The sequence below is a fragment of the Melopsittacus undulatus genome, chromosome 1, assembly GCF_012275295.1.
Source record: "Melopsittacus undulatus isolate bMelUnd1 chromosome 1, bMelUnd1.mat.Z, whole genome shotgun sequence".
Taxonomy (NCBI): domain Eukaryota; kingdom Metazoa; phylum Chordata; class Aves; order Psittaciformes; family Psittaculidae; genus Melopsittacus; species Melopsittacus undulatus.
The window spans coordinates 46,707,155-46,717,439 of record NC_047527.1 but is presented as its reverse complement, the minus strand read 5'-3'; the positions used below and the strand labels follow the sequence as shown (position 1 = coordinate 46,717,439).

Sequence of the window (10,285 nt, the reverse complement as noted above, 5' to 3'; positions counted from 1 at the left end):
AAAAAAATATTTCCCAATCAGTGTTTCAATACAGTTAAAAGTTAAAACCCCTCTACATTACTAATAAATTAAGAACAACCTATATCTTGTAAGAAACCATCTTGTAAGAAAATAGGTAAGTAATTGAAATCTTTAGTTTACATAAATTAGCACAGAAATGTGTATTTGAACAAGTGCACTGAAAACAGATATGCCTTCTTTTCTTCTTATATCTCTTATTCAAGTTATTAAGTAACAGGAAAGCCTTTATATTCTTTGCATGACCTTGATAGTCTACTAACACGAAATGGTCAATAGTCAAACCCCAGGAGAATGTTTTGCCAGATACACAATGACAAGAACGGGCATGAAGTACAGTCAAATGCTTTGCAGCCTTATTACAGTAGACTTCAACATTCAATTTCTGTGAATTTACTCTCAAAGGGATGAAGGGAATATATTAATCCTGCAAATTGCATGAGTGAGATTTGATGGGTTGATAGATTTATTTTTTTTTAAAACCTATTAGGGTATCATTTTTTCAGAGATAGTTTGCAAGGCAATAGTGATGTACATGAGTGGAAACAATACTCCTTTGCTTGACTGTGGATGAAACTCTTAAGTACTGTTGCTGCTGTCCCTGAACTTCACAGAGAATGCTTAATGGATGAGATGTTCTAATCGGAGCTGACAACAGCCAATTAAGTGTCAGAAGAACAATCTGATAAGTAGGTCTTCATGTCTATAGGCATTTCCTGATATGTCTTAACTGTCAATCTGAATGTTAAACATCTCTATCTTTGTCTCATTATTGACTGATTTATTAAAGAAGAATACTTCCATTTCTTCTTCTTCTTCTTTTTTCTTTTTTTTTTTTTTTTTACTTTTTGGTTGCTCCAGAAAGAAGGAAAGAGAAATACTAGGAACGAGTCCTAATTTGGAATAATTGATGGGGACTCCTAATTATACAAAGTCCTAATCTTGCAACTGAGCAGGAGTATGGTTTGGTGATACCATTACCATTCAGCTGCCCACACCATACCTTTTAGGGAATGGTAGATGCTCAGTCTAGAGGAGATCTGTTTCTTTAATAGGTGGAAGGATATCTGTGGACATGCTAGGAGGCTGATCTCTGTTTTCAGTGCTTCTTGCTAGTCATACAGAAGACAACACCTCGCTGGATGCATCTCTTCCCTTCTTGTCCTCACCCCTGTCAATATCAATCACATGAACTATGCCAGGCTTCAGGATCAGGTCATCGGTCTCTACATGGCTCCTGTTATCATCCACCTCAATGTACTTCCCTTTGGATGGCTGGGTAGCCTTACTGAAGACATCTTTAAAGCGGCGCTTGAGTTCAACATCTGGGCAATAGACATACTCATAAAGAGCACCAGCAAGGACTGCTCCTATTATTGGTCCCACCCAATATACCTGCAAAAAGAGGCAGAAAAAAGACAAACATTAGGCTCTAGAGCAAATAAAGAAGCCATGGTCTCAAGAGAAAAGCATGTCACTACAGAGTTCACCCAGAAAATTTTCTGCAAAATGCCTGGCCCAAATGTTAAAACCAACTCTCCAGAATTTCATGGTCACGTAGTCCCCTGGCTTTCATGAACCAGGGGACTATCTGCCATCATATCAGTTTATGAGGTAGAGAAGTTTAACTACCACAGGTATCACAGATGGTGACCTGGAGCTCAGCAATTAAGTGATTGCTGTAAAATCACATATGAAGTTGGTCAAAAGGCAGTCTCTTAGGCAGTTAATGGCATTAGTCCTAGGTAATTATTTTTTTCTGCTTCATTGCAGTCTCTCTCATTTCGCCCTCTTTAGAAATACTCCTTAGTCAGTTTAAATCCAGTCATGCAAAATACCTTCCATCCCTGGGTCTGTCTCTTCCCTGGAAAATCCTCTCATGCCAGAGTTTAGCAAATCACCAGGCACTGGAGCCCACAGATCAGAGGAGAAGAGGGACATATGCTGACATGTCAATGAGGTACAGTTCCTACTTCTCTGATGTTTGCAAATGATATCAGTCTACATGTCTGGTTACCAAAGTTATGAGGCAGACTGGCTGAGTGGCAGTGGAACTACAGATGCCTCCCATGAGTAGACACACAGGCACCCTTTCAGGTTGCTCTACCTTCTCCTGTTAATAGAAAGTAGCTTTTCTTCCCTCTTTAAATTTTGTCCAGTAAAGCAGAAGTACAGGTCCTTCATCATCATTATTTGGATCAATAATAGCTGTAACATTTCTCAAGATATAAAAAGGCCACAGATCCTGGTGGGATCATGTGTGACTTGTCAAATAAAGCTCTGTATTCACATACAACATATAGCTGCTCTGACATAGCTTTGCTTTTAAATTAACAGGGTAAGACAATAGAGAAGCAGGCCCACAGCTTCAAAGATAAATAGTTTTGTCAAGTTTTATTGATCCATCCCTTTCTAAGAGGCCTCCCCTAATTTTTGTTGCTCATTGACAGGTGTAGACAGCATGAGTGGACTGTTTGCAAGATCACAAGCAAAATAAACACCAATGTAGAAAAGTGGTTTTCTTTCTGCATTTTCACTCAAGGAGGCAGTGAACTTTTAAGGAAACAAAACCTTTCCTAGCGTATACACAGATCTAGTTCAGTATTTTGGACTTACATTTCCTAAAGAATCCAAATTTGGCTTCTGATCCTGCAGAATCCAACAGGCAGTCAGCTACCTGATTAGCTAATCTGAATAAGCAAATACAACTGACATGCACAACTTTGTAGGGTACCTATCTATTTCAGCATGACATGCAGCAGTTTGGTAACTTTAGTAGGTGCAGAAGCTTCTGTCAATGGCATGCTAATGTCAGTGCCCTGGAGAAGGAGAAAAGGACGTCTTTCCAAGCGGCCAGGACAGTAGCTAAGCTTCTCCTACAAGTTTCTCCATGGTACATTTGTTTATTGTTTATAGCTTTAGTTATAAATTACAGGCTCCCTCAGAGTATGGATAATTAATCTCATGAAAAACTACAGCAGTGTTTCATATGAACAAGCCATTCACCGATAACTGGGGAAATCCGCCTCAATAGGATAACTCTTGGGAACAAAGTTACACATGGTATCGTGTTTGCAGAATTGGAGCCCTAGGGCCTGAAGACAATGCTATTTCTGTTATTAGCTGCAGTGGGAGCAATGTGGGCTTCATACTTTAAAATCAAGGAAATCCGTATATGCACTGTAATATGCAGCTCTTACAGTTACTATGGAAAGTGTCCCTAGAAGTGCTTTCCCTGTGTATAATTAGGTGAGGCTGAGCTGCAATCCATCTCACCCTTATAAAATGTGAATATGTGAATTGGATTTTAATAAGTTTAATAGTGGGATGCTATAGAAAATGACTGCATCATTTAGAATCTGTTTATCAAATCGTTTCCACCACAAATACTCCTAGTTAAGCTGATGCTTTCAAATTGAAGCAGGTAGCATCTGGTCTGGTCTGCAAAGACCAGACTGCAACCCCTTCATCTCTGACTGCAAGCATTTGCTGAGACAGCTTGTCCCCTGGGAAGCAGATTGCAGAGGGTCCCTGCTCTCATTTTATACGTCTGCCCCAATTTGCTGCAGAACCAGGTGAAACGTGAAGCCGACAGAACTACTTCCATAACTTCTCACCAGTGTGACCAGGGGGCTTGCAATCTGCCTCAGAGGATTTTTCTCTCTAATAGTTCAATTCTTTCAGTCTCTCCCTGGGTTGTGTATTTTTTTTCTGTTATGAGCTTTTTGTGTGATTTCCTTTCTACCCCAGCTACTGCCTCCACAAAATGGCCTCTGAACAGCAAGATGCTGTTCCAATGTGCTGTATACTGCATTGCAGTCCTAGCAGAGGAGTATAATTACACCTAAGCTTGTGGCAGGTCAGCACCTGTCTTCCTCAGGGACAGTCTCTATGGGGTGTACTGGGATAGGTAACTAAGAGCAAATGATGTATGGAAAATCCTGATATCTGTCACTATAGTGAAGGAATCATGAAAGCTGAGTTACCCATTGGTTTTCCCAGTTCCCCATGATGACAGCAGGACCAAACGATCGGGCAGGGTTCATACTGGCACCAGTGTAATTGATCTAAAGCAGAGACAAAATGTTATCTGTTATTAAAGTCTTGAAGGGAGTTATTTAATTTCTGTTAGTCCTTGTACTATGGGAAACTCTGGTTTATTTGGCTTCTCATCTTGACAATGGGTATTGTCACTCTCATTAGTCTTATCACAAAATTAACAAAGTCATTACGCAAACAAGCAGAAAAGTTCTGATGCAACACCCTACCCAAGGAGACCCCCATGCTCCTTCAAAGGGTTTTGGTGTGGATCCATAAAGAATGTAGCAGCTATATAGCTATAGGATCTACAAAGGCCACAGAAGTTTGCATTTACTTCTGAAATAGTCATAAAGAGAAAATAGTTCTATTTTTTTAAAGGAAAGCCATTAACTTACAGCAAATAAATGTCCAATTGCAACAGAAAATCCAATTGCTAAAGCTACAGAACCAGTGACATCACTTCGTTTTGAATCACAGCTGGCAAAAATAGTAAAAACCAGCTGGAATGTAATTATCAACTCCACCAGGAGTCCATGGCCAGCGGAAAGATCTCCATGTACCTGGAAGAAGGGAAAGAAATGCCCAAAATGAAGAAAAGGTGATATTGTAAATCAAAAAGCCACTATGTATATTAATTGTGTTTTAATTAAAGGTATTTCTAATGGTACACAGTGAAAGACACCACTGAACTTTTGAAGGTACAGGTCATCCCATCCCCTTCCCTTCCCCCCTTTATACCTTTAATTTTAAATTGTTGTATTTTTTTTTTTCATTTTGTGAGCCATGGAAAATTACTGCTGGCCTGAGAACAGAAGGCTTCACAGTAACATCCAAAAAGAACTTCAAAGTTAGACTGCAGAAGGATAGTTTATTTTTACACAGGGATTTGCAAATGCTGCACTTCCCCTTCACCATTTTTTTTTCTTGGGAGCACTGTAATTTTCTATTCAATTATAAATTCATTAATTAGCCCTGACTTAATTAATTTAAATTTCAATTAAAAATTAAGCAGTGTGTGGCTCAAGTGCATTTTTAATAAGTCCTGCAACAGGGCTAACTGATGGCACTCCTTATTAGTTTAGAACAAAGCCGAAATCTAAGCCACAATCTATTTCAAAAGTATGTCATTTTAAATTGATGTTTTTTCAGTCCCCATCATAACGGCATAGAATCCATTTCCCCCTCCCCAGCCCATAAAAAAGCATTTCAAGCATATATTATTAAAATTTGTATATAAATTAACATTACCTGCTGTCATCAGATTTGGGGAAGTTCTAGGAAAGAGAAACAGCTATAGACATTACGCTGCATAAACCCATTCTAAGAAGAGATTTAAGCCCTGTCTAGATGTCGTAAATAAACCAGCAAGCCCTCAAAATCTCTACTTGAGCATTCTTTATTCTGCATGACACTGATTGCATTTTCTTAGGCTCTAAGCTAGTCTAGTTTACAAGTCAGAGGAGAAGTGATTACCGCAGTGACTCCCAGGCCTCCTACCACGCTTGGTGGTGTGATGAGGTAAAGGATGCCTGCGCCTGCGATGGCCCCCAGGCATTGGGCAAGAATGTAGAAGACGGACTTGGCGAGGCTGATCTTCCTTGTGCAGACCATTGCCACCGTCACAGCAGGGTTAATGTGGCCTCCGCTGATGTGTCCAAAGCACTGCACCATGGTTGCAATGCTGAGTCCAAAGCAGAGGGAGATAAGGACCATGTCTACAGGCAGGGGCCTCTCTGCTCCACCCCAGTTGATTGTGGAGCCGAGGCTGAGGAGGACAAAAATGAACATGGCCAAAAACTCTGCTGAAACCGCTTTCCAGAATGCCTGAGTCCAGACTCCCTTAAACGCCACCATGATGCTCTCACACTTACAGAGACGACCACACTTACTGAAAAGGAAAACAAAGCTTCATCAGGAGTCACCAAATAAGTCTCATGCACTCCTGTTAAGGGTTGCTATCCAACAGACTGTTAAGGGTTGCTATCCAACAGACTTTGGAGAGAACATATTGAGCATCCTTATGCTGGGACAACTACAGACTGCGCTATTGGAGTAGATTGCCCTTAGAATGTGATCACTGAGTGTCTGAAGCTTCAGTTCACAAAAAAAAAACCCTCTGTATCTTTTGAAATAAATATGTGCATAAGTGTATTCTTCCACAATAGCTGACTTTTGCCTGACTTAGAGGCTGTACAGCCCTACCATTCCAGTGGCCTGTTAATCATCATGCTGGTTAGATGAGTATGTGTTCCCTTTTTCTAAGCAAATCTGTACTATTCACAAAGCAGGTATGATAATTCAGAAGAAAAAAGAAGTATCTTAATCAAACCCTAATGGTTTTGGTAACAGTGTGGTGTTGGGAGGTTGTCCTGGGAGCTATAAGAGAAAGTCCATTTGTTTGAACACTCACACAGACCACTATTTCAGTTTACATTTATGCAAAGAGCGTTTTCTTCACTGTGGATGTGGAGTAAAAATTGAATACAACCAGGAGAATAGATGCATTCCTAAATTCTGACCTTGAAATCAAGAATAGATGCATTCCTAAATTCTGACCTTGAAATCAATCATGCAGTCAATAAAGTGCTTCCCTTGGGGCTGAGGGTGCCAAGCTGTGGAAGAGATCCAGTATTTTCTGTATGTGTGGTGTGTAGAACTCTATGTGGCAAAGGAAGAAGTCTCTTGATTTTTCTCTCAGCCTGGAGATGCTTTTTGTTAGTCTACACTGCCTTCCTGATGAGTTACAATATTGCTAGATGTTCAGATACCTACGAAAGTGGGTCACCAAAGAAAAGTTATTTGTGGTATTAATAAATTAGGAGAATAAGCCAAAAGGGAAGCATTTTAATGAGTTTCTAAGGAATGCTAACAAGATTCTTCTCTAAAAACAAAAGCAAAAAACCTCCAAACCCTCAAAAAAGTAGAAAACAAAGGAAAGAATATTCAGCTGCTACATTTGGGAACTGAATTTCAAATGGAAGATGGATGAATTTATGCTCAGTTATCTAAAGTAACTGAGCTAAAATGCATATTTAATACCACTTAGATAAGAAAGAAGCATAAAAGGCATGTCTGCCCTTTTCAAGTTATTGCAAGAGGAATGGCCCATGAATTTCTTAACAGTTGCAGTGAGTTAGGGAAAGTCAATTTAATCCTGTGACTGAAGCAAATAATTTGTTTTTCTGTCTCATTTCTTATGTTAATTTCCTGTGTATTTTGGTTAGGTCATTTAAACTCCCAGTTCTCTAGACTCTCAGATGAGAACAAGAATTACATTTTCTCCTACAAATGGCTGTTGCAAAGTGCTTGTGAAGTGACCTGAGACACTTGAGCAGGACTTGCTTTCCTAGAGAAGAATGAAAGCTAGAACCTCAAAATGCAATAAAATCATCCCCAGAGTCTTTTGATTTTGGGTCAAACACAAGACAAACAGATGTTTTTGTAAGATCTCATATTAACAGTCAGTTAATGACCAACTATGTAGACTAGACTTTTTGCTCAAAATAGCTCCAAAATCATTCCCTTCCCCAATGCTGAAGCTCACAAGTATTTGGTCAGCCTTACCTTTGAATCCTACACCCCAATTCTTACTAAAACCTCAAGGCTTATCTCTCACACCTTTACTACTTCCTTACTAATAATTCGTTTTAGTAGCTTAAGACACAGGTGCTATATCCATACTGACAAAATCTCATTTTCCCAGGTCATATCCCAAGTGAACATTTTATACAGGGATGAAGCATATCCCAAAACTCACAGAAAAGAAGCTTGGATACACAAGGGAAACAGCACTCATCTACCCTTTCAGCCCCAGCTCAGTCAGGACACAGCCTGGATTTACCTGAATATTCACTTGCTAAGCAAAACTCAAGCTCTGGGTTTATACTACAGACTTCTGCAAAGTTCCCAACCACCAAAGGCTCCCTGGGGCTATGCAGGTTTTTGGAGCATGGGATAGAGGCACATGGTGACTCTTGACTTCTTCGAGTATGCCTGACCATCTCCTTCTGTACACAGAGAAGAGTGAGATCTGCAAATTACTTACATCCCACCATCCTGTGGAAGTGGACAGAAAGTGGGTTTTCTATTAGATATTATAATTTGAGTTAGTTATGGAGCATCATGAAAGAACACATTAAGAGTGTGTGTGTGCACAGGCACACACATGTACAAGAGAGGGACAGGGGACCCAGAAGATCACACCATCTGCTGAACTGCTGATAGGCCTGTCTAGCAGGAGACTACCACTAACAAAGGGCAGATCTCACACTGTTTATCCAGCTGAGATGATGTCCAATGAATTCAGCCAATATTATTTATAGCCCTGAAAATGCAAAAGTGCTGCATGCAAGCCTAAAGGATAACTCAAACACAGAATCTTGCTCACCAGCATAAAGAAAGTTTCTGTTCTTCTGAAACAGCATACTACAGGGAAAAAAAAAATCAAAATGGCAGAGCTACACCCTCAGCTGTACTTTGACAGTTAATGATCTAAACATCTATTTTTAATGCATACACATTTTTCTGAAGCAGTCTGTTTTTCTATGATTTCAACACCTGGCAAAATGTACTGAAGTCATGGCCAGATTTCTCTTTCTAACTGCACACTGTTCTTCCCCATAGCAACCTCCCCTACAAATGTTAATAAAAGCTTCATAGTTGTGTTTGAGCCCTGAGTCCAGGTTTTCACTTACATATAAAGGCTTTCAGCAATTCAGAAATCAACACCATTTCCAACATCCAATATTTTAGCATGCAGTTAATTTAAAGGCTTGACACAGAGAGAGTGTGATGGCTGTGCCACGTCTGAAACCAAAATGGGACTTTCCAGCAACTAAGATTTGCCACTGAAATTGCAAAATATTTTTTTTTGCAGTAGTGCTCATGGTTGCCTTAAATACAACAGAAAACCCGAAAGACACTTTCATGTTATGGTCACACATTAATTTCACATGTGGCCACACTTGAAATTCTCTGGTCTGGACTAAAAGAGTACACTGTGTGTTTAATTGGATGCAGGGTGGTTTTTTACAGGTCAGGTTACCATCAGGGCTGCAGGCATGATCATGGCCTCAAAGCCCTAACAATATAAGTAATAAAAATGTCTTCAGCACAAAAGTCAGACAGTATTCTTAAAAAACCTTCCTTTTCTATCTGGTATCATTTCCAGGAGTGGAGCAAACAGCCTGGATGTGGCTTGCAGCCAGCCACTCCACACGACACTACTGTCACACTGAAGGTTTGAGCGTGCCGCAGTTATTTACAGTGGCATCTCCACAGCAAACTCACATACTCCCCGACCTGTGCTGGCACAGCCGGCTGTAGCTCAAATGGACATTAAGCAGTAACTTGCCAGCTTGGGGGTAGGAGAGGGAGAGGCTACAGTTGCAAAATAAATACACTACCGCAGAATTTGCTTATAACCATTCTGCCTCATTTTCCAATACGATGTTGAATGGGTGACTGCCGTGGGTCCCACTACAGGAGGTGGGAAGGGAAGCCTTAGGAGCATGGTACCTCAGTTTTTTGACGGTGCAGATGCGGGGCTTTTTGCACACACGTCTGTCGGCTGCAGGACCGCAAACAGCGAATAAAGTTTTAGGGTGTGGAAAAAGAGAGCAATTTACAACCCTTTGCCCCCTTCATGAATGCAGGACTCCAAGGACGACCGAAAGGCTCCGGCAGTGCTTTCGGAGAGGGGGAGCCCCGTACCCTGCGAGCCGCCGCTGGATGCAAAACACCGGGGCAAAGCACTCCCGGCAGCGCGCTCTTCCCGAGACCGGACAGCGAAGGGGTCCCCACTGGCGCAGAGAAGGTCCCTCCTGCGCATCCCGCTCCCCCCTCCCGAAGCTTTTCCGTAAAGTCATCTTCGGTTTGGGTGCCTGCCTCCCTGCCTGCGTCCCCTCCCTCCTCCCACCTCGCCCCGCGGAGGGCCGCGCACTCACCCGCGGCGCGGAGCGGCGGCTCCGTCGCTCATGCCTCCCCGGCGGGCGCGGGTGCGCTGCTCGGGGCGCGGGGCGGGAGGGTGGCACGGCTCCCGACCATGCAGCCCTCCCCTACCTGCTGCTCCGGGCGGGCCAAGGCTGCCTTAGAAACTGCCGCCGCAGCCCCGGCCGCGGGTCATCTGCGATCATGTGGATATGCAGATTGATTCAGGGGCTTAAAACAAGCCCGAAGTGAGCCCACTGTGCTTCTGCAGCACGGGGAAGCATTCCTCGGTTTCGCA

General features: G+C 41.9%; 1 protein-coding gene across 3 annotated transcripts; it reads right to left on the bottom strand.

Moving 5' to 3' along the window:
- Window positions 1-933: 933 nt before the first annotated feature.
- On the bottom strand, window positions 934-10,195 carry AQP4 (aquaporin 4). 3 transcript variants are annotated; one of them, XM_005153527.4, is made up of 5 exons: window positions 10,120-10,195; window positions 5,533-5,947; window positions 4,455-4,619; window positions 4,005-4,085; window positions 934-1,413 (listed from the first exon to the last, which is right to left on the bottom strand). In XM_005153527.4, exons 1-5 carry the CDS (start codon window positions 10,191-10,193, stop codon window positions 1,135-1,137), a joined length of 1,014 nt encoding a protein of 337 aa, XP_005153584.2. In that variant the 5' UTR covers window positions 10,194-10,195; the 3' UTR covers window positions 934-1,134. The 3 variants fall into 3 exon arrangements, with proteins under 3 accessions (XP_005153584.2, XP_005153585.3, XP_030908742.2); XM_005153528.4 differs by lacking the exon at window positions 10,120-10,195 and adding an exon at window positions 10,005-10,036; XM_031052882.2 differs by lacking the exons at window positions 4,005-4,085; window positions 10,120-10,195 and having other exon boundaries at window positions 5,533-5,940.
- Between the last annotated feature and the right edge of the window lie 90 nt (window positions 10,196-10,285).

What these genes read in the sequence shown, in the direction of transcription:
- AQP4 (XM_005153527.4), bottom strand. Translation starts at nt 10,193, where the DNA reads ATGATCGCAGATGACCCGCGGCCGGGGCTGCGGCGGCAGTTTCTAAGG. An exon ending in TGGCCCGCCCGGAGCAGCAG is followed by an intron (nt 5,948 to 10,119) that starts GTAGGGGAGGGC and finishes TTTCCTTTTCAG; the next exon opens with TAAGTGTGGTCGTCTCTGTA. An exon ending in GGAACTGGGAAAACCAATGG is followed by an intron (nt 1,414 to 4,004) that starts GTAACTCAGCTT and finishes CTCTTTTTGCAG; the next exon opens with GTATATTGGGTGGGACCAAT.